Source organism: Girardinichthys multiradiatus, chromosome 21 (assembly GCF_021462225.1).
Source record: "Girardinichthys multiradiatus isolate DD_20200921_A chromosome 21, DD_fGirMul_XY1, whole genome shotgun sequence".
In the NCBI taxonomy this organism is placed as follows: Eukaryota; Metazoa; Chordata; class Actinopteri; order Cyprinodontiformes; family Goodeidae; genus Girardinichthys; species Girardinichthys multiradiatus.
This window is the reverse complement of record NC_061813.1, coordinates 29,790,284-29,815,320: the sequence shown is the minus strand read 5'-3', so window position 1 is coordinate 29,815,320 and position 25,037 is coordinate 29,790,284. Positions and strand designations below refer to the sequence as shown.

Here is a 25,037-nt window from a genome sequence, read left to right as displayed (position 1 = left end):
TTTTTTTAAAAGTAACAAGTTTTCAGTACGAGGAATGATGGTATTGCTGAAATGGGACTTGAAGACAGGTTAATCAAATGTTAAAACAGTTTACCATGATTTCTGAATCAAGCTAAGCATGCTACAGATTGCAAGTGTGTTAAGCAGTAGACTGCAGGCTAGCTTACCGAATCAATAGCCCTCTTACCTAATTGCCTACTATTTGCTTGGTAGATGTTTACTGAAAACATCTACTAATTTCAACAGGTGTATATTAAATACTTTTGCTGTTGTCTTCCACCATTGTGTACATCTCTAAAAACAAATTTTAAAGTGACCTATACTTTCAGCTCACTTTATCTCACTGAATTTATCTATTGTGCCTTAAGTGGAATTCAGTTACTGAGTAAAACAAATATGTCAATTATTATAAGAAATGAAACAGCTGATACTTATTTTAAAGAAAGTGACTAAAATATCACCCATTTAGTCTCATTTTCCATATGTATGTATGTACCAAAATCAAAAAAACTATGAATGCATGTATTGTATTATTTGAGAAGCAGCAATGTAATTTTTTTTTTTAAATAATGGCAATTAGATCATGTTATAAATTGTTGGTTGATTATTTTTCTTTTAACTATAGTTCTCTACCTGTTCATTTGGCAGGTCCAGGTCAGTTTGCAACTTCACCAGTTTTTACCCCTATTTTGTAACCAGGAATTTAAACAATTGATTTAACTTCTTTTTTTTATGGCATGTTTTTAAATTATGAAATTCAATATTCATAAAAATCCCCATATCTAATGTATTATTTAAATCAATTATACATTATTTTCTAAAATGTTTGCATTACACTCAGTTTCCATTTATTTTCAGTCCTGATCCCGTCAGAGTCAGTTGATCCCTGATCAACGCAAAAAATTCCTGATGGTAGATTTTATTCATTGCAGTCAGAATTAATTATTAAAACAAATACTTTAAGCCATTGGTTGTCAAAGCGGGTACAAAACATTCCCAAGGCGGGTACAAATTGATGTATTGTGGTATAAAACATCCTGAGGTAGACTGCTGCCTTTGGGGCAGAAAAACAAATCAGGTAAGAAATGACCAAACATACAAATGGTACGAAATAGCAAAGAGGCAAAATGGCCATTACACTAATCTGGCATGACATGGGTGTTTAATAATATAGTGGGTAACCTGGTGTAAATAACATAAAAAAGGGGTTAGTCATTTTGCATATTTTGTACTGAACATTTTCTATGGGTAATTTTCAGTGGAACGATCTATACTGACCTTGCATCAATCTGTCCATATGGATGGAAGAAAAAAGCAGGATGGCCTTTACTCTTTAAATTCAGAGGGGACTTCTTTACTTCATCTGCAATAGTAGGTTTTATACTGAAATTTATAATTTAAAAAACAAATAATATCGGGGCTGATGCCAATGGAAGACCTTGGGAGCGATTTCTACGCATTTTGACAACCCATGATTTATATAATTCGCTTTAATGAAACATGGTTATGTAAATCTCATAAATAGGTCCCTGAAATTTTATTCAGGATGACATTTAATGATCTGTAATTCAATTTTTAAAATACTAGACTGATAAAACCTTAGCTTGTTTTTGCATTATGAGAAACTTAGTCCGGGATAAATATGAAAACAAAAATACAGGGTCAACTAAAACCGGGTGGTGATCATTCTATACTGTTTGTGTGTAGGCTTGAATATTCATGTTTTTGTGTGTTGTGAATAAAAATTATTTTGTGATTTGTGAAACTTTTCCTTTTTGAAAACCAAAAAAACTTAATTATGACTAATAAATCATTAAAAGGGCATCTTGTTTTATTCTTGTGAACCCAGTATTATGTATTGTCTTCTGAGCTGGATCTGTCAGTACCCCCCTATAATAAAGTGATAAGCAATATTTAGGTACATAGGATGAAATGGTTTGTTTAGAAATTGGGGTTTGAACAGTCAAAAAATTAAACAGTGGGGCTGCATTGTATAATTACTATAATTGTTGTCAAATTCACCCTCCTTACTCTACCAATACACATGGTTCTCTGTCTCCTCAAGTAAAACCCTTTGCAATAAATGCACTGCTCTGTGTACACTCAGTGCAGACAGGCAATGTGCAATGTACAGAGGCTGTCTTGTAGATTGTGTGTTTATGGCAGCAGGTTTGCAAAAAAGCCTCCCTCGCTGTTTACTAGTGGGGGGAGATGTCAGGGTTTGCTGAGGAGAAGCAGAAACAGCCACATCTGATTAACAATATTATTGTTGTCTTCCACGCTGCCATAAAGAGTCGCCCTACTTGTTTCTTTTTCTTCTGTTTCTTTTTATTCTATGCTCTGGCAGCGTTTTGTCCTGTGGCATTGCTGCACCAGAGACACTGCCACCATCCACAGAAACAAAACATGAGTCAAGAGTCAGAAGGTCAAGACAAACAGTGCTATTGTTTTATACCAGGGAGAATGGTAACATTTTTTTCATTTGTGTGAAATTATTATAACAAATGTATGACCTGAATGCAGAACATGATTAGCATGTCTGCAACAAGTAAAACACCAAGAGGTAAAATGCACTTACGTCTCTGCTTCAAAACACATATGAGAGCAACAATCAGTCTCACAAGAGTGTGCAAGTGTTCATGGGTGCATGTACAGTAAACCTCAGCCTTTAAATTTGAGTTTTTGATCCTAACCCTCCTAATGCTCCTCTGTGCGTTTTGATTTGGTGACTTTTTTATCTTCTTTTCGTCTGTCACGACTAACCCCGCACGTTTCCAAGCTGCTTATTGAAGACAAACAATAAAACCACTGGCAGATATCAATGGCAGAGATGAGAAGCCGGGTGCCGTATCTGCTGGGACTGCCTGGCGAACCTACCTCTGCCTGCGCTTCATCTCTAGCAGCAGCTCTCACTCTCAATTATTTGGCTGCTGTCACAACAAATCAATCAAATTACCGCTCCAGAACTGTGCGCAGCTGCTCCTATTGCACCGCTAGTTGCATTAGCTTTGAAATGTATGAGGTCTACATTTTATCACTGTTATTTATTTAATGCAGCTCTCTCCCCTGCGAGTCATCCTACAACCACAGCAAACTTAAATCATTAAAGGACAACGTGAAATGCATTCTGCTTGAGAATACTTCAAATTAAACAGCGATAATCGAGGAGGGATGGGCCTGGGCTTTACTGTGTTACAATGACAGATATTGGGGTTAAAAAGTGCAGACTGGGCCCACATTAACTCCCTGTTCACACTAACATGGACATTTTGCACATGCATATTGAGGCCCTGGGTACAGTACACACATAAGGGTTTTTTTTCAAACTAATTTTCTTTTCTGGTTAAAAAAACAAATCTGTGTCTAGATCATGGGTGGGCAACACATTTTCTTCAGGGATACATGAATAATTCTGATTGGAGTTCAGAAATATATCACTGTTTAAACTCAGTTATTCCAAAAATATTTTTGATAATAAACTTTAATGGGATTTTTTTGACAGCTGGCTCCAAATGAACAACAAGGTACAAATGTTAAACTGATAACTGCAACTTTCTATTATCTTTGAGTAAATCATTTTAATTTGAAAGAACATGAACAATGTTTACTTTTTTGTATTTTTATTTTCAATTCAGTCTGATGATGTAAATATTTTTGGACACAGCGTGTATTTTTAGGTCATTTATTATTTTTGGTGTAAATGTTGCAATGACCCTCAAAATAGGATTTAACATTTTGCTTTTCAAATGTGTTTTATCTAAGGACGTGGTAATTTTAAACATTCCTTTTGACAGGGTTAGGGTTAGGGTTAGGGTTAGGGTCCTCTGAGAATACTTTGAGAATTTTAAGACAAACTGTGTACGTTTAATACATTTTTGTAATTTATTGAAAAAGGCTAAATGCATTGTAATACCTAAGTCTGTGCAGCCTGTGGTGTCAATTAAACACAGCTTCATGAATTCTCATAAATCATTATACCGATGCTCAGGGTACAGCTATGAAGATGCATTTGCAAAATTAGAATGAATGGCAAAACAGAATGTGGCTTCCAAAGTTGTCCAAATCTGACCTTTAACCTAATAACCCCTCCCCCCAATAACATTAAATGGTCGACATGTGAATAGCTGGCAGGGATCATGATGCGTGTCCAGGGGTGGCTCTGCTCGGGATGGCTTTGAACCCTTTCATAACTGCTTGACGTTCTAGCTCAAGTTGTAACCACAAAGAACCATGGGTTCTCCAGTAACAGAGCCACTTCCTCTTTGACTTTAGCAAATAAATACTTTACAGTAAGGCTGTGTGATATTAGATAACTGGCTCAATATCTGATTGATATGCAAAGTGCATATTCATGACAACTTGAAAAACAATGTATATAAGGAAATAATCCACATTCTTTCCCTTTCTTAGGATGAGCTGACACTGTGACATATTAAGTTTTCAAAACAAAAGCTGCATTTTTGGACACTTAATACTTGTTTGATTTTAAAGTTTTGACTTTGCCCCTTGGGTCCATCCAAAATGCAAGCAGTGGCCGTGGGCCGCAAGATTCCATGGTCAAAAGCGATATGAATAAAACCCCACAAAAATGGCTTTACTGTTTCTGTGGTTAGCTCTGCAGGTTTTGCAGGTTTTTTTTTTTTACCGTTAATTATACCTATCTCAATACCCTACTAACAACCCAAGATATAACAGTAAACAGTGATTTGATTCACCACTTAACCACAATTTTGTCCCATTCAGTATGTTCTAATTTAACTGAATATGATTTGATTCTATTCATTCTGATTTAATAAATTAGGATGAAGCAAGGGAATGATCATTTGTAAGTGAAAGGGAATAAAAACAAAACTAGTTTTATTGTTAAAATACATTTTACAAAAAGAGACAATAGTCCAATAATAATGGGACATCTTGTGGCAAACCTGAACAGTAGACACGAAATTGCACACTGTTAGTTGATCAGGGTAAAACAAACTGATTTGAATTGATAAAGGCAGCAGAAGAGTCTGAATACGAACAGAACTTTCACCTGAATTTTAGTGATGCAAACACAAAGTATTACTTCCAGATGTAATCCAAGATCTGTTTTTTTTTCCAAATCAGTTTTCTGTTGGGCTTTGTGGACTGGGCCTGACTTTTAGGTGACGAAAAATCTTTCAAAATATGCTTTCCAAAGTGGAGATATTTTAAGACTGTACTGTGTCCTTTGGAGATGGATATCTGGAGATGATTGAAGATGATGACAAAGGGGCCCACTTTTTAATTGCTCATTATTGCTTACTGTGCTAGAAACCACAAAAACAGTGGAGCTGTTTTTCTGTGTGTTTTCCAAGTCTATCTCGTTTTATACTCACTATTTCCATTAAAGTTTGAATGTAAGCTCAACAACTTACAGTATATGACTACAACAAAAAGTGAAGTGTCAAAAAGGAGTAGCCACCTTGCTCTTAACTACTTCCATGTCGGACTTGTGAGTTACTTTTTGTTGTAGTTAAGTATTGTCGTGATTTATGGAGATACATGGTCACAGAAAATGCTAGAAACAAATGTATAATAATTGTATGTTCTTATCTTAAACCTTTGTATTATACTCTTTTTCCATTTATTTTGATTTTAATCTATGTTTGGGCCAACCGACTCATAAAATATGACAGACTATGAACCCTCATCAAACCAAAATAATTAATATCTGGGATCTGTAACCATGAAACATAATGTGAAGGAATTATAATGCTGTTTCACAGTGTAAACGCTGTAAAATGATCATAAGATTATGGCTGCAACACCAGGAATTAATCCTGACCACAGTCATTTATCCTCTTTTCTCCTCAGAAGTAATAGAAAACAGAAATCTAGGTTGGTGAAATCACATTAAAATTTGTATCAGTTGCCGCTTTCTATCGGTAGTGGCTCTGTATAAGCTACAAAGTGTATTGAGTTTTATTGCTGAAAATCACTGTTTCTTTCCCACTCCCAGCTGCTAAGCAGGACCTACGTCAGCGCTGCAGCAGTGGAGGAGCTACTGCTAAGCATCATTGCTCAAGTTTTGGACTCGACAATGAAAACAAAAAAATCAAGACTAATTAAAAGTTCTGGGGGAAAAAGCGCCATACGTCTCATAGATGAAACATTTCTTAAGTGCCCTCCTTCATGTGGGTATTATTTATTGAAGTCATACTACTTCACTTCCTTATGGTAGACTATGAACTGAGTATAAATCATTGTTTGTCAAAGCAGGTCTCCCTACGAAAGGTCTCCCTGGCAGATTGGTAACGAATCATAGGAGTACTTTTGTTTGGAAACACCCTTTTTCTTTTAAACAGTGGAAAAAATATAAATTTAAAAAACTAGGTGGTATAGCTAAGATCTTTTTTATTTCCCAAAATGAACTGAAGAAGTTACACATACTGTATGTTTGAGTGACAGCAGCAAACATTGAAGAATGTTTGATATTCTCTGGCACAGAAAATGTAATGAGTAAAGGGACACAGCGGGTTTCTCTCAGCAGACAGGTTAAGTCAGAGGCCCGGCCCATTGAGCTTACATCTTAAAGGAGCAGCAATCAGCTGAGGCAGAAGAGATCCAGTCTGACATGCCTAGCTAGTGTGGAAACATTTGGCTCTTCCCCCAGGAGCCCACCCTTTGGTGGTGTAATGAGCAGAGTGATTTCCCTAATTTGTATCATGACGATCCCAAAAGCAGCGAGCGACACCGCTGAGCATTTTTATCAAAACGACAGACGTTTCTTTGATTGGCACTGACACAACGTCTCATTACTGCAGGTGAGTGGGATGCCGACCTTCGTGAGGAAGCCTGAGTGCTGTTTTGTGTTTCCTGCGGACGAATACAGAGGAACGATGCTCTCACCTCACCATTAAAAGTCATCTCTGTGATGTGATGTGCTGCATGGCTTTCTGCTCACAGCAAATGAGGTGGGATATGCTTATTAATATGAAAGAACTCCAGTAAAGCAACTCCTTGAATTACCTTTGAGTGAGTCGTGGAGGAGAGGAGCAGACAGATGACTTTGTTCTGCTTGTTTCCATTGTGGATAAGATGTACAATTGTTTGATACAGCTAGTATTACAAGTATGGTAATCGCACTGTGCTTGTTATAAAATCAGGCAGAAAGAAACCCTATTTAAAATCCAGCAGAAACTTAGCCCCCACATCCAACAAAAAATACCTCAGAATGTTTTGTCTGTACGTGTCGAACATACTTAAATCTGTGTTTATAAAAATCAAATATGATTTTATTCTCATCTGCCGTCAAATTTCCAGACCTCCAGCATGACCCAACCTAGTTTTGCCTCGGTGAAGTCAGCTAGAATTGTGTGTACTCTGTCACAAAAGATAACTTTCCCCCTTGTTTAGTTTCATTGGGAATTTGTTTTTACTGCATGTTTGCAAGCATAAATCATTCTGACAAATAACCAGTTACACTGGTGCCTGTGCTTACTGAGTCTGCCACAAGATGCTGCTCAGTTTTATTTAAGCAACTGCTCCAACTCTACAGCACAACCCCATTACAGTGATAGTTATTCATCACAGTCTGAGAGAGCTGCCCTCTTAAAGCTCGCAGTGGACCAACTGGTTCCCTGCTGTCAACATCAGATCTGACAGAACCAGCTTTGATAAACATGACCAGAACCTATGATCAAAACGCCTCTTTTAACTGGTTGTTGGGTTCCTTCTTATTGATTCGAGTTTACCAAATCAAAATGTTGATTTTAATGCTGAGAGGTGATGTACATTTGTACTTAACTTCCTCTTTACACTGACATCCCTACAAAAATCCAGTTCAACAAATTGTCTTCAGAAGTCACCTTATTTGTGAATAAAGTTACCTGTGAGTAATTTCATCTAAGTATGAATCTAGCTGCTCTGTGAAGGCCTCAGAGGTTTGTTAGAGATGGTTGGTAAACAAACAGCATCAGGAAGACCAAGGAACACGGCAGACAGGTCGGGGATAAAGTCGTTGAGAGAAACGGAAAGAGTGCGCACAACTTCAAACCTGCAAAGACATGACTCTCCACTTAAACTAACAGGCTGAGCATTAATCAAGAGAGGTCCATGGTAACTTTGAAGGAGCTGTAGTGATCCACAGCTCAAGTGGGAGAATCCACAAGAGTCGTCCACAAATCTTGCCTTTACTTAAGAGGGGCAAAAAGAAAACCACTGTTTGAAGTTTGGTTCATGTTCTTGAGACAGCAAACATGTAGAAGAAGGTGATCTGATCATATGAGACCAGAATTAAACTTTCTGGCCTTAATGCAAAAAGACATGTGTGGGGGAAAACACTCCAGATCACATTAACCCCACTGAGAAACACTGTGGTGGCAGCATCATGCTGCGAGGATGTTTGTGTTCAACAGCCAAAGAGAAGCTGGTCAAAGTTGATGGAAAGATGGATGGAGCTAAAAACACAATAATCCTAGAGGGAAACCTGTTAGAAGCTGCACAAGACTTAAGACTGGGGTGGATGTTCACCTTCTAGCAGGTCAACAACCCTTTGCATACAGCCTGAGCTACAACGGAGTAGTTCGGATCAAAGCTTATCCGTTTCTTAGAATGACCCAGTGAAGGTCCAGATCTATACCTAACTTAGAATCTTGGTAATATTCAAAATATTATGTCCATCCAATCTGGGCTTGGGCCAAAAAGAACTGACAAATATTTAAGTCTCTAGATGTTCAAAGTTGGTACCCTCCCCCAAAAGACTTGCAGCTGTAACTGCAGTAAAAGGAGGTTTCTTTTACCTGAAACCCATGAATGATCACCTTTCACTTCAAAATCATGTATTTGTTTTTGTTGCTCTTTCACATAAAATCCCAATTAAATACACATACATTTGTTTTTGTCATGTGAAAAAATTTAAAGATGTTTACCGCTGCACACTGATCACCTGCACTGTTGTACCGCTCTGGCATCCTATACTGCTCTACATTTACTCTCACTCACTTAAAACTGTACACATATATGTATATTATATTGTAGATATGTTTATACTGTTTAATTTGTATTGTATTGCACCGACTACGCCAAAACAAATTCCTTGTATGTCCAAAAAACGTACTTGGCAATAAAGCTTTTCTGATTCTGATAAGGATAATGAATACTTTTGTAAAAAATACAAGAATAATTTAGTCTGTAAAACCTAATATTATTTAACATTAAAACTTTAATTTTGTCTGCTTACTCCCAGCTTGAGGGTCAAACTACTAACATGCAGGCTCTCATGTACTGTATACCATTCCCCCAACCTCAACCGCCCATTCTGCGAGACAAACAGCCTTATTAGCTGGTCATTAACTGCCTCATTACATTTAAACACAGACACTGACTGGGCTCCTCCCAGTACCTCATTATTGCGCCTGGCTGCTGTCTCGTGTCTGATCTGACGTTAATTAGAAAGCAGCGTGTAAATGCTGTAAAGCACACTTGCTTCGGAGGTTGTGAAATGAGCTGACTGCTCCCTGGTGACAGCGCAGTGCTGTATTATATGTGTGATTAATCAGGCCTGGAGCCCCGAGCGGCTGAGGAGGGGCGGGGGAGGGACACCAGGGGCAGAGGCCAGAGCCGCAGTTGTCTGACAGAGGTGCTGTGCCAGCAGGCCTCATTCAGTGGAGCTGTGATGAACTCAGACAGGGGAGAGTGAAGGAGTGCCTCATGGCCAGAGGGTCCCGGACACAGTCAAGACATTTAGCTTCACCCGTGACTTGTGTCACTTTCTCTCCACGGAGGTCCCTTCAATGCATCCCCTTCAGATAGGAGGACGTGCGAACAGGCAGTCTGTCAGTCCACTCGCTTAAAAAAAGATCTGCCACAAAGGCATTTCTCCGCAACATATTTTTTCCTCTCCATCTCTTCTGGCTGAAGAATTTCATCAGGACGCTGGGTTCAGAATCTGTTCTGGTTTGTTCTTCGCTGACAGAGAGGTGTTTGTTATGGAGTTCTGACACCCTGGCAATGTGTTTGTCGATCAGTTCATCAGATCGCCAAAGCCTCTGGGTTGTCCCGCGTGGACAAGAATGAAGATGTGTTGACGTGCGAGTCAGACTAGCCTGCCGGGCCCATTATCGTCCATTGCTGACGGATACATTGAAGGGCTTGTTGGTTAGATGCGAGTTTATTAAAAGCTCTGCCCACAGCAATGGCTGTTGTTATTTATGCATGTTTGTGTCCATTAGGCTTCCAGCTCCACATTTCCTCACTAAGGGCATCTGCCCATCCATTTCCCCACATGATAGCCACATTCCCTGCACTTTGTGCTGCACTGGCATTATTGTAATCGGCATCCTAAAAAAAACACCGCTTTACAATTTTTTACATTAGTGCTGCTCTCTCATCTAAGATTCATGAGTGACAGTTTCCCCATCCATCCCTCAATCTAATGGTATAAAAGAGACAATGTTTTAAACATTAAAATGAAAACCATTTACAACTATGATCAACAGAGAACACTTGGGCATTAAAGTTTAAAAGGTAAGGATAAGTACAGCCATGTGGATGGGCAGATGAGGTGGAAAAGAGATAAAAAAGTGAAGTATGGTGCACTCTTACGCACAGGAAAGAGGCATAAAGTGCTTCTGCACTGCACTGCAAAACGCTGACCTGTAATTAATATGGTTATACCTCAAGGCAATTTCAGGATGGTTGCTTTTTGGGATACAAATCCCTCAAGGTTTCTTACCTGCTCAAGACTACTGTAAAGCACTGTGTAAAAAAAGTTCCCATGTCATAAACATAGAAGTCTTAGTCAAAACAATGTTTGTTGTGTCTGTTACTATTTCTCTATGCTCGCTGATTCTTCATGTAGAATTAAAAAAAGCATTTGTCAGTTTTGTAGCCATGAGGAAAATAGATTTTCAACTCCAGTGTTTTTTTTTATTTTATTTCTGACCCCATCAAGCTCCTCATGTGGCTGAGCTCTTGTCGATGCACCCTGGACCGTCTCTCTCACCTTGCAGGTTCTGGAGGGGAAGCGTCATAATTCCCCCCGCAGCGGCAGCAGCCACCAGGCTCTGGATGTTGGCCGTGGGCAGAGAAAGCACCAAACCCTGCTGTCCGCCAAGGTGTCCGCCCGTGTTGAAAGGGATGAGGATGGGCTGATTCAAGCCTGGCGCCGCACCGGACATCACGCCACCCACTGCGTTGGCCAGTTGCTGGGCCACCAGGAGAGACTGCAGAAGGCACACAGACATACATACACTCACCATAATCGGTCAGGTGAACAAAGATGGGTTGTATTTCTTTAAAACTTGTAAAAATATGTTATGTGCTGCAAGTCATTTTATCTCAAGCAGATACTTTTCTTCTTGATGGTCATAAAAAGCATTTTGTGTTACATTACATCTAGAATCTCTGTTTTTTCCAAAGCTTTAACCTGCCAACACCGATTTTGGCCTGTTTTAATTTCTCTTTAAGAACTGCTTTATATAAAGACATGTGAACAGTTTTATCTATTATTTTTATAGACTTCCAGTAGTGATCGATCATTAAAGTGCAGAGGTGATGTCATTTCTTGCGAGTGAGAGAACAATAGCTGTACAACATGGTATTACTTAATTCTGAAAAACATAGACAAAAGGTCAACTGGATAAAGCAGAGCATATTTGCTGTGATATGTTTAGCCTTCCTGTTATCTGTTGAACACTTGCTCTCTGTTTTAAAATAGCAGCCTAAATAAACAGCCGACATGTTTTTGTAGAAAATACAGTTTCCTTTAAAACAACCTCTTACACATCTGTGCTTTCTCTGATTCCATTTATAAACACCCTCTGAAAACAGCTAACTTTGATTGTTTCTTCTTCAAGTAACAGCATCCACACAGAAGAGTGTTAGCTCTTAAGTATGGTGCATTCACTGATCAGAAAAGACCTAATTTGTGACTTAATTTTCATTTGAAAACATAATTAAAAATTGTATTGTCATTTCTCATTTCAAACATAGCCACCACTCCTATTTGTTTTTGCTTAAAAGTCTTTATATATGAAATGGTTGCTTTCAGTTAGGGAATGCAAATCAATGAAGCCTATTTGGATGCCACTTGGCAAATACTGTTACATTTGATCTAAAACAATGAGTTATGTTGTGTCATAACCTGATTTTGCTTATCTTTGGGGATTTTTATTCCAAAGTGACCTATAACATAATGAAAACATGCATGAAGGAGGAGTCTTTTCGGGCTGCTTCCTTATTCAGGGATCGCCACAGACAGTCAGCACAACTTGCACACAGAAATGGCTTTTACTCCAGATAACCTTCCTGACGCAACATATTAAAGGCGCAGACTTACCCCGCTACACCATTAAGGGACTCACAAAATATGCATAAACATTCATCTAATTCATGTCTAAACCAATGAAATCGGATTCCATTGGAAAGGATTTGTATGAATTCATATGAACAGTTTCTATGCTCCTCAGCTCTGGAACAAACTGCATGAAAACCTGAGATCAGCAGAAACGTTACCTTTTACAGCAGTTTTTCGGTATACACTGAAAATTGCCTAACTATTTTATTAGCTTTTTGCTTGCTTAAATTTGGTTATTTTAAAGTTTCTTCCCTGTTATGTGATTAAGTCTCATATTGTTATACTATTATGTGATGCTTTGTTACCATGAATGGTGGCTTGCCTATTATTTTGTGTTCTATTTTTCATGTAAGGTTCTTGTATTCTGCAAAAGATGACCAATTCTACTAACGCCTGAGCAACAATAAGAAATTATTCCCTGCCTAATTAATAACAGCAATAATTGGACTGTTGTACTGTACATGCATATGCTTATTATGGCAGGTTTTTAGGTTTTTGTGAGTGTAGTCCAAGTAGATCCAATCAATTGTAAACAAAATGTAACAAAAAGTTTTGCAGATTCAACCGAGTTGGCCAGAATTTAATCTTAATACTATTAATCATGATCTAATGAAAGTGTTATTATGTAAAATTCAAATGGAAAAAAGTAGCACACAGAAACACTGACATTTTGTCTTAGTATCTGTTTTTCTGAATTATTTTGTCTGAACAGTTTCCTTAACCCTGGCTTAAAGATGCCCATCCACTAGACTAGACTGCAACATGATCAATGGTAAACTTAAAATGCTTAACTAAAGACACCTAAAGAAGCTGTTACTTAATATGGGTGGATGTGTTTTGATGGATGCACATGTCAGCAGTCCAATGTTGGGAAATGCTGTTTCAGAACAGAACTCAATCATTGTAAGAAAGCTAAGAGTTTATCCTTTATAAAGACTCAGTGAAAATCATTTTTGATAACATAGAATAATGTGCTTGAAAGCAGCAGAGCTTTGAAAAGTAGCACTTTGCTCTTTTGAGGAGGGTTACCACACATCAGTCTCGTATCCTTTTGGATTTGTTCATTTATGTAAGTTCATGTGGAACTGCTGCAGGAATACTCACAGGGTACAAATGTGTTATCGAAATAATCTCTAAGATTCTTTTCCCAGTAAAAACTCACTTGAAATGTCTCCTCCAAACCGACATGTTTACAGTTATAGATATCTGGGCTTTAAACCAGTGGTTAAAATCCGCAGAGCTACACAAGGATGACATATTTAAGCCAATCCAATTCAGCCTTTTTGAAATTATGTCAGCATTTATGCATGTCAGATGGATTCGTACAAGCACCATGAGACAGGAGATACCAACGATAATGCAAAGTTCAACAAAACTCCATGCGTAAATATGGAATTGAATTGTTTGAAATAAAATAATAAAAGCATTATGTCAGCTTGCATTCCGTTCACAGTAAAGTAGGCTGCCTCAGACATTGTAAGACATGCCTGGTTGCACTGTGCACACTAAAGTTCACAAGCCTTTAACTCCAATTGTCAGCTATCTGCTTTCTTTTGCATGGTGTGTCTGCAGCCTGTGCAGGATGCAGAGCAGGCTGGCTGGTGAGAAGAACCCACGCCACTCTTAGGACTGGTGCTCCCAGGAGACAGGCATGTCACTGTGATAACCTTCCCATGTTTAAGGCTGCTTGCACCTACTCCAACATGCATGTGATCATGAACAGATCTCAGGCTGCAGAAACAAATGAAAACTTGTTTGTGACACAAGGCTGCTAAGAAAAGAAGTTGAATGCTACTGACTGGATTGCTCACAAACACTGTAAAGAATTCCTCCGCAACATTTGCTTTGATATACAACAGCAGTGCATAGCAAATGGAAATCTGAAGCATCTGAAAGCATATATAATAGCATTTGCCCTAAAATTTACAAAATGAATTAATAATTTGGGCGCTCAAATAATCCTCAAAAGGACAGAAACACAGGCGATGTGTTTGTTAGCGGCGAGTGACACATTTGTAATCTCTTTGTTTTTTTGGACAAAATTTTATCTCAAATAGACGCAGCACCCAATCAAAGGGGCTCCTCAAACATATCATCTGTGAATCAAACAAAATGCGATTGCCCAGCTTGACAGTGAAGACAGCCTCGGATATAAGGGAATTACATTAAAAGACAATTCGACAATTATGAGATGCAGTGCTAATTTATTTATCATTACAGACGGCTTTAGAAAAGCCGCTAGCTGCCAAGAGAAAGCACAGCAGAATGCTCTGGTGTTGAGGTGGTGATCATGAGGTGAGATGACTGCAAATGTACTCATCACGGTTTGACACAAAAACAAATTGAGTCAGAACTGAATTATCTCAGTTTGAATCCAAAAGCAACCCTGATCAGGTTATTCAGGTCGTTAACAGGTATTCATACCTGTTGAATGTTTTCACATTTTGCCATGTTACATTCAGAAACATCAATGTGTTTTATGGGGATTTTATCTGATAGACCGACACAGTGGTGATTTGGAAGGCAAGAGAGACAAGGTTTTCATTGTTGTTACTCACTAAAGACTGAAAAGTGTGGCTCTTATACGGTATGTCAATACATTGTGGAACCACCTTTTGATGCAATTACAACTACAAGTGTCCGGGGGTATGCATCTACCAGGTTTGCGAATATTGAGAGGGAAGTTTTTGTTCATTCTTCTACAAAAAATAGCTCAAACCCAGACTGATTGGACGGAGAGCGTCTGTGGACATTGACTTTCAGGTCTTCAAGAATCAAAAATCTTTATTGTCATTATGAACCTTTAATGAAATGTTTGTCTTGTCACAGATGCTCCACTGGATTTAGGTCTGGACTATGACTGGGCCATTTTACAGATAAATATGCTAAACCAGTCCACTGTAGCTCTAGGTGAATGTTTAGGGTTGCTCTGCTGGAAGTTCAACCTCTCGCCCAGTTTTTTGCAACCTTTAAGTTTTCCTTCAGAGTTGTCCTCCTTCCATTTAATTTTGATTTAATCAGACCAGAGCTCCTTCTTTCACAAGTTTGTTGAGTCCCCTACATGATTTGTGACCTTCTGCAAGCTGGACTCCTTATAGGTTTCTTTCAATAATGGCTAAATTCTTCATCTATAAAGGCCAGATTTGTTGAGTGCATCACTAATAACTCACATCTCTGGATTCTTCCACATGAGCTGCGAATCTCAACAGGTATTCTAAGGTTAAAATGGGTCATAGTGAATAAACATAGTTATGCACCACTATTTTGTTATAGTCTGTAACATAAAACCCCAATAAAATACATTGAAGCTCCTAGCTGTAACCTGTCAAAATGTGAACAAGTTCTGTGGGTATGGACAAAACTGTATCTCAGTTTGCTCATTGACTGAAGAACCCAAAACATCACTTATCCAGATTTAGAAGCAGTCCGCCTTCTGGCTTTTAGTTTTAAAACTCTTTGCCGCCCTCTCTGTAGGCGTTGCTAGAGAACTGCTGTACAGCGCTAGGAAGACCTGACAGCTAAGTGTTGAGAAGTGGTCTCCTAGGGGCCACACGGACACACAGATTGGGTTAGTGTTGAGCTCTGGAAGAGGAAGCAGCCCCACTCTGGACTGGATGTTCTACCCGGCTTCTCTGCTCATCAGGGGAGAATAAGCCCCTCCATCTGCTTGGCAGCTCTGGCACTGAGAAATTGCCCATAATCACACAGATAGCAGACTTTTGTCATCCTGACTGCAATTGGGAAACAGAAAGAAGGTAGATTCATGTTGGGTAAACTACCATCAGATAATGGTTGTTCAAACAATATCCGGCTCTGGGGCGAGAATCTATCACAACATATTGATCCTGAAGCAAGAGAATTGGGTATGGCATGTGGAGCGCTTTTGTTTCTGAAAAGTGTTAGCTTCACAGAGACTGTACTGACAGCATTAATATATTAGATGGTGACTGTTGAGAGCTGCCTGCTTTGGTTTAGACTGTAAGTGCTGCTTGCTTCTGCTGATCTGCCACTAGAGTTTTTTCTTGTCTAAAACCCAAAACAGCGTCTTTGACCAAGCTCATGTAATCAGAAAAGAGCTTTAAGCAAATTTTTTTTTTTTACTTAAAGAGAAAATTTGTCAATTTAAACCTGCCCAGCTAAGTGTTGCCTCATTTTCCCTCTTTTTTTCTGTCCCGATGAGGACTGACTGTCATTGAGCCACATTGAGAGCATAGAAAATGACCTTTTTAAATAGGATGAAGCAAACATGAGATGCTCTGTGAGTGTGTGTTGACTGGTGACATGTAGCAACACTAACGACATAGATGTTCATTAAACATTGCTGGGTCACCGGGCCAATAAATCCAATCAGATAGGACATTGCCTGATTGAGCTATTAACAAGGCTGCAGGCTCGGGCTCTTTGCTCTCTGCTTGTTGTGACAGAGCCTGCATTGTCAGCTTGTTAGTGCCGCAGCTCAATTACATTTGAAGATGATGTATGATGACTAAATATTTTAACATTTCACACCGTCGCATTCACTGAGGGCGTTATGTGTTTCCCACACAATGTACACTGACTAATAGGAGCCTAATTGGAAACTTAACTCATTCAGCCTATAAACCTTTTCTAATAATGGTTCTGAAAGGTATAAATATTGCTCTAAAATCATTCTTTTGTGTATGTTGGTGTCTAATGGCATTTGCACTCTGTACATACTTTGTAATGGATAACTGATCTGATAACCCAACACAATATTTAAAATAAAGTCACTGTATCGCCAGAAGTATTTACTAAACCCTCCAAATCCTTGAATTCAGGTGTTCCCTTCATTTCCACTGCCACAGGTATATAAAAATGGCTGCTTCTCAAATCATTTGTGGAAGAACAGGTCGCTCTCAGGAGCTCAGTGAATTCCAGAACGGCACCGTGATAGGGTGCCACCTGTGAAGTAAGTCCAGTCACAAAATGTCATCACTACTAAATATTTTTGCAGTCAACTGTTAGTGGTTTTATAGCAAAGTGGAAGTAATAGAGAACTCAGGCACAAAGCGGTAGACCTTGTAAAGTCACAGAAAACTGGCGCAAAGTGTGAAGAGGTCGCAAGGTTTCTAAAGTCAATTGTTGTAGACCTCCAAGCTAGACGTGCCTTTCAGATTAGCTCAAGTACAGTGAGTAAAGAGCTTCATGGAATGGTTTTCCATGGCCGTATGCAGCTGCATCCTTAGTACAGTGCAAAGTGTGACGAATGCAGTTGTTAAGTGGTGGTTTTCAATCTTGGAAATTGGGACCCACTGCCCTGCATGTTCTAGGTGTTTCCCTGCCTCCACACACCTGACTTAAATAAATACAGGGCTTGGACAATTAAACTGAAACACCTGGTTTTAGACCACAATACAGTGCCTTGCGAAAGTACTCGCCCCCCTTGAACTTTTCAACCTCTTGCCACATTTTCAGGCTTCAAACATAAAGATATAAAATACAATTTTTTTGTGAAGAATCAACAACAAGCGGGACACAATCGTGAAGTGGAATGAAATTTATTGGATGTGTCAAACGTTTTTAACAAATAAAAAACTGAAAAGTGGGGCGTGCAATATTATTCGGCCCCTTTACAAACTCACTCCAGACGTTCAGTGAGGATCTCTGAATGATCCAATGTTGTCCTAAATGACTGATGATGATAAATAGAATCCACCTGTGTGTAATCAAGTCTCCATATAAATGCACCTGCTCTGTTATAGTCTCAGGGTTCTGTTCAAAGCACAGAGAGCATCATGAAGACCAAGGAACACACCAGGCAGGTCCGAGATACTGTTGTGGAGAAGTTTAAAACCGGATTTGGATACAAAAAGATTTCCCAAGCTTTAAACATCCCAAGGAGCACTGTGCAAGCAATCATATTGATATGGAAGGAGTATCAGACCACTGCAAATCTTTCTAAGACTCGGCCGTCCCTCTAAACTTTCTTCTCGAACAAGGAGAAGACAGATCAGAGATGCAGCCAAGAGGCCCATGATCACTCTGGATGAACTGCAGAGATCTACAGCTGAGGTGGGAGAGTCTGTCCATAGGACAACAATCAGTCGTACACTGCACAAATCTGGCCTTTATAGAAGAGTGGCAAGAAGAAAACCATTTCTCAAAGATATCCATAAAACGTCTCATTTAAAGTTTGCCACAAGCCACCTGGGAGACACACCAAACATGTGGAAGAAGGTGCTCTGGTCAGATGAAACCAAAATCGAACTGTTTGACCACAATGCAAAACGATATGTTTGGCGTAAAAGCAACACAGCTTTTCACCCTGAACACACCATCCCCACTGTCAAACATGGTGGTGGCAGCATCATGGTTTGGGCCTGCTTTTCGTCAGCAGGGTCAGGGAAGATGGTCAAAATTGATGGGAAGATGGATGGGGCCAAATACAGGACCATTCTGGAAGAAAACCTGTTGGAGTCTGCAAGAGACCTGAGACTGGGATGGAGATTGATCTTCCAGACAATGATCCAAAACATAAAACCAAATCTACAATGGAATGGTTCACAAATAAACGTATCCAGGTGTTGGAATGGCCAAGTCAAAGTACAGACCTGAATCCAATCAAGAATCTGTAGAAAGAGCTGAAGACTGCTGTTCAGGAACGCTCTCCATCCAACCTCACTGAGCTCGAGCTGTTTTGCAAGGAAGAATGAGCAAGAATTTCAGTCTCTCGATGTGCAAAACTGATAGAGACATACGCCAAGTGACTTGCAGCTGTAATTGCAGCAAAGGATGGCGCTATTAAGTATTAACGCAAGGGGGCCAAATAATATTGCATGCCCTGCTTTTCAGTTTTTTATTTGTTAAACAGGTTTGCCACAATCAATAAATTTCATTCCACTTCACGATTGTGTCCCACTTGTTGATTCTTCACAAAAAATTAGAACATTTAATTCTGCCGTGATTTGGGCAGCCGTGGTTTTATGTTTTTTGGATACAATCCGGGTTAGCACCCGAACATCCCTTTCAGACAGCTTCCTCTTGCGTCCACAGTTAATCCTGTTGGATGTGGTTCGTCCTTCTTGGTGGTATGCTGACATTACCCTGGATACCGTGGCTCTTGATACATCACAAAGACTTGCTGTCTTGGTCACAGATGCGACAGCAAGATGTGCACCAACAATTTGTCCTCTTTTGAACTCTGGTATGTCACCCATAATGTTGTGTGCATTTCAATATTTTGAGCAAAACTGTGCTCTTACCCTGCTAATTGAACCTTCATAATCTGCTCTTACTGGTGCAATGTGCAATCAATGAAGACTGGCTACAAGGCTGGTCCAATTTAGCCATGAAACCTCCAACACTAAAATGAAGGGTGTTTAAGTTTCATTGTCCAACACCTGTAGGTGATTAGCAGACTTTCTGCAGATCTTGATGGCTTGCTGAGCAGGTCATACAATCATTTGATTCAGCTGTGCTGGAGCAGATACACATGCAAAACATGAAGGACAGTGGGTCCTTCATGTTTCTAACTTTGTAAGAACAGTTTGGCCACTACCCTTTCCATCAAGATGGCCCACCGGTGCACAAAGCAAGGTGCTTAAGACCAATAAAAGAGAGGCCGGTGAGCCAGTCCTTCTCGTCCAACATCAGTCTTACAAATGCTCTTATGTCAAACAATGTGTCAAAACATTTGCATAAACATACTTCTAAAGCTTGTGGTTTGAGGAGGTCCCTTCTCTGGTATCTCACCAGAGGACCTAAAGCTGTTATAAGTGCAAAGGGTTTGACGACATCTGGTTAAGAATGGGATGTCTGAAATTTATGTGTGAATGAAGGCAGATGAGCAAATACCTTTGGCAATATACTGTCCTCATTCGTAATAATACCGATGAGAACAAACAACAGTCTAGAAACAGCATCAATCCCTGAATAATAATCACATAACCCTAAACCTTGTGTGGAGACCTAGAACAGCAGCTACCACCATTAAGGCAGCTGAATAAAATCAAGTCAACAGCTTGATGCGATCGGCTACTCTTTCTTTGGCAGATAACGTTTTAACAACTGTCACTATACAACCAACTGAATCAGACTGTATTGCAATATAATTAGGATGGAACTGGACTGTACGTAATATGACTATGAACCTGCATAGTGCTGGAATGACTTGCTCTGATTTGAATGTAGACTTTACCTATTGAATTCAAAATAATTAAATCCCAATAATAATTTGTTTAACTGAACTAAATTAAAGAAGAAGAACCACCATTGAGGAATATATGAGTTAAGACCCACTATTAAACTTTTAAGCAGCATCTAGCAGACAGCTAAGGTGGTTAAATAATAGGTTTACCTGGAGTTTTCTAAATGCTTTGTTTGTGAGTTAAAGTTTTTCTGAAGGTAAGAAAAAATCTGATTTAAAGTTAAGTTGTTTCGTCTGTCCTTTCTTACTGCAAGGTTGGCAACAAGCAATGAGCTGCAGAAAGACATGTAAAGGTGGAGGTGCAGTTTCTGGTAACGTCACATTAATAACACCAGAAGCTGTTCTGCTTTAAATATGCTCTTGTAATTTTTACGAGAAAACGAAAAGTGTATCTTATCTCAAGAAAATAAAAGTCATCATCTCTTAAAAAGCTGTTAATTTTCACATCACAGGACAAAATTATTTATACCCTAGTCAGATTTACATTTAAAGTAATCTTTTAATATTTCCAACATGTTTCTTCTGCATGGAGGTTAATAAGGTTTAGGAGTGGACGACCCAGAGTCCCGACATGAATCGGGTTTGGTTGCTGTAATGCTAATAAAGGTTTTACCACTGATTACTCAGAAGGGTAAAAACAATCTTCAACACCCCCTTTTTAGTAATATGTAAATAAAAACAGAGTACAAATTGATACTCATCTTACAGTGTTTCATTACCTTTTGAGAGAAGTCTTCCCAATTTCCTATCAGAAACAAAGTTTTGGATTGAATACAAATTATTTTAAACCTAAAAATGCCAGAGGTATGAATCATTTTGGGTTTAACTTTATGTCGACGTGATGATCAGGTGACTGAAACCCAATTACTAACAATATTTGATAATTGTGTCACTTTAAGTACAGTAATATTGAGTAAATTCATAATATGCATGCCGATGGGTGTCCTTTGTCAGATTAAAAGGACCTTTTGACAATAACCTTTCAGCAGGTATTATACATACTTTTCATTAATCCCACTATCTCTATTAAAATGTGTTTTTCTTGGTCTGATATGATATGGTGATATTAAATGTTATGTTTTTTTGTAGCTGTAAGCAGAAAAACTTCAAAATGAACAAAAATAAAGGTTTGAAAATGTCAGTCTGTGTGTAACTAATCTATGTGTCTCGATTAGTAAATTGAGTTACTGAAATAAATGAACCTTTCAATAATATAGTAATTTATTGATTACTGTATATGAGAGAAAGAAGTGGCACCTAAAGATGCATCACCAGTTGGAATGAATTGCAGATCTGAAATAGAAATATGCATTAATTTAAGTAAAAACTGCTTTGATTTACTACACTGATACTACAACCCCCCACCCCACCCCCAAAAAACAAAAACAAAATCACATCTTTATCTTAACAGCACCAATTTAATAAAATGATTAAGATGCTCTTTTTATCTGTAAGGTTTTTTTTGTATTCTTCCACTCACCTGTGGGCCAATCGGGTATCCTGGGTGAGGCTGTCCCAGGTGACTCTGCTCAGACGGACTGCTGCTGGCGTCAGACTGAACTGATCCATCACGAGCTCCTGAAAGAGAGACAGAGATAGAGCAGTGCAGAAAAAGCACAAATTAGGGCGTAAACAAAGATTCAACCTGTGATCAACACACGTTTTAAGCAGATAAACACAGAGCACATACCAAGCTGTGATATTACAGCGCTGAATAGAGAGGGCAGCAGGGAAAGAGGGGAGGAATTTGTATTTAAGTGCTTTATCAATAACCACTGTAGCACTGAATAAATTACCAACCAGCAAAGATACTCATTGATGGTGGATGATGCATACTGGCGGGTCCCCGATGGCCTAGATTACCGCAGAGAGATACAGCTCCACCACAAGCGCTGGAGCCATATTATTCAGCCATTTACATCACTGAGTATCACTCATCTAAGCCCACTCCCCCCGTCTGCTTTGAGCCTGCAGCTATGAGACACAATTAGACCTGTTTGCTATGAGGGCAGAGTGGAGCTGAGCAGACAGGGACATGATAATAAGCTTGCTGATGGCTGCGGGGAAAATAAAGGCCACAGATGATCGGTTATCATAGCAATCTCTATCTCACATAATCTCACAGCAGCGCATCCAGTGTGGGCTGCTCTGAAAGGTCCGAGAGGCTGATTTGACCCTTAAACTTCTACCTACATGATATCAACATCACATGATATCTCACTTTAGACACATGGACTGTCGGAGGGGTTTTTCCATCAGGATGCAAAGGAATTTGATGTGAAAGCCCTATATCTAATGATTGTGGGAAAACAAGAGACCCATGTTACATTTATTCAAATTCTGAAAATAAAATCAAACTAATTGATTAAACAGTAAGAATATGGCAATGATTTGAAACAATTTTAAATAAATAACTGAGAAAAAAATGTTTCGTGGATCAGGCAAAATAAAATCTATTTAATGTGAGTAGGTTGCAAGGTTTTGCTACAGCTTTTTTCACAATGGGCATCTTTGGTTGGTTTGCCATTATCTTTATACTCGTACTCGTCGTCTTCCGCTTATCCGGGACCGGGTCACGGGGGCAACAGACTCAGCAGAGACGCCCAGATGTCCCTCTCCCCAGACACCTCCCCCAGCTCCTCCGGGGTGAGCCCAAGGCGTTCCTAGGCCAGCCGAGAAACATAGTTCCTCCAGTGTGTCTTGGGCCGTCCCCTGTGGAGGAGCAGTGGCTCTACTCTGAGCCCCTCCAGGATGGCCGAGCTCATCACCCTATCTCTAAGGGAGCGCCTGGCCACCCTACGGTGGAAGCTCATTTCAGCTGCTTGTATCTGGGATCTCGTTCTTTCGGTCATGACCCAAAGTTCATGGCAATAGGTGAGGGTAGGAAGGTAGACCGACCGGTAAATCGAGAGCTTCGCTTTTCGGCTCAGCTCTCTCTTCACCACAACGGACCGGTGCAGTGCCCCCATTACTGCAGTAGCCGCACCGATCCATCTGTCGATCTCCCGCTCCATTCTTCCCTCACTCGTGAATAAGACCACGAGATACTTGAACTCCTCCAATTGAGGCAGGAACTCCCCTCCAACCTGAAGAGGACAAGCCACCGTTTTCCAGTCGAGCACCATGGCCTCTGACTTGGAGGAGCTGATCTTCATCCCAGCCGCTTCACACTCGGCTGCGAACCGCCACAGCGCATGCTGTAGGTCTTGGCTAGAGGGGGCCAGCAGGACCACATCATCTGCAAAAAGAAGAGATGAAATCCACTGGTCCCCAAACCAGACCCCCTCCGGCCCTTGGCTGCGCCTAGAAATCCTGTCCATAAAAGTTATAAACAGGACCGGTGACAAAGGGCAGCCCTGCCGGAGTCCAACATGCAGCGGGAACAGGTCCGACTTAGTGGCGGCAATGCGGAACAAACTCCTGCTCCGCTCGTACAGGGGCCGGATGGCCCCTAATAAAGGGCCCCCGATTCCATACTCCTGGAGCACCAAACCACAGGGCATCATGAGAGGACACAGTCAAATGCTTTCTCCAGGTCCACAAAATACATGTGAACCAGTTGGACAAACTCCCATGAACCTTCAAGTACCCTATAGAGGGTATAGAGCTGGTCCAGTGTTCCACGGCCGGGACGAAAACCACACTGCTCCTCCTGAAGCCAAGGTTCGACTATCGGCCAGACTCTCCTCTCCAATACCCTGGTGTAGGCCTTACCAGGGAGGCTGAGGAGTGTGATCCCCCTGTAGTTGGAACACACCCTCCGGCCACCCCAGTCTGCCTGTCCAGAGGCACTGTCCCCGACCACCACGCAATGTTGAAGAGGCGTGTCAACCATGACAGCCCCACAATATCCAGAGATTTTAGGTACTCAGGGCGGATCTCATCCACCCCCGAAGTCTTGCCACCGCAGAGCTTTTTAACCACCTCGGTGACTTCAGCTTGGGTGATGAAAGAGTCCAACCCCGAGTCCCCAGTCTATGTTTCCACCAGGGAATGCGTGATGGCAGGATTGAGGAGATCCTCGAAGTACTCCTTCCATTGTCTTTATATATACCCTAAAAACATGTTTAAATTAATTTATATTTTGAACAAACACCCTTTAACAAATTTAGCCTGAACAAAGACGTTGAGGGTCAGACTTGGTCAGTACATTTACCCAAGCCTAACAACTCTATCACCAAACTGCTTCCAGTACTAAACCGGCGCTAGTAACTGCTTAGAACTAGTTCTTTGTGTTTCCACTATGACTCTAGCACCAATCAACCAACTCCAAGCTGGGAAAGAAAGTACAACCACTTCTATCCGGAGCTAGAAGTGAACACACTGAGTCCAGCAACCAATGAAAATGTGAGCCCCATGTTTAAAGTTAGATTTTGTTCAGGATCTGCTAAAAATTCTTTCAACATTAATAAAACATTGATTTAGTATCAGAATAAGTTGTCTGTCTCTTCTTCTCATTTAGTTTAAAAATTTATTTTAAAAATCACTCATGGAGTTATTGCAGTGTAAGAAAATCTGTTTTTGCAGATTGTTTTTTGGATTTCTAATCCA

At 40.0% G+C, this 25,037-nt stretch overlaps 1 protein-coding gene across 7 annotated transcripts in view; it reads right to left on the bottom strand.

Moving 5' to 3' along the window:
• Positions 1–25,037, bottom strand: part of pou6f2 (POU class 6 homeobox 2) — a 128,044-nt gene that overhangs the window by 68,661 nt on the left and 34,346 nt on the right. For all 7 annotated transcript variants that reach the window (XM_047349783.1, XM_047349785.1, XM_047349780.1 and 4 more), the window contains 2 exons: positions 21,967–22,064; positions 10,967–11,186 (listed from right to left, as the gene is read on the bottom strand). In XM_047349783.1, the coding sequence (XP_047205739.1) occupies positions 10,967–11,186; positions 21,967–22,064 (318 nt within the window). The remainder of the gene's footprint in view (positions 1–10,966; positions 11,187–21,966; positions 22,065–25,037) is intronic.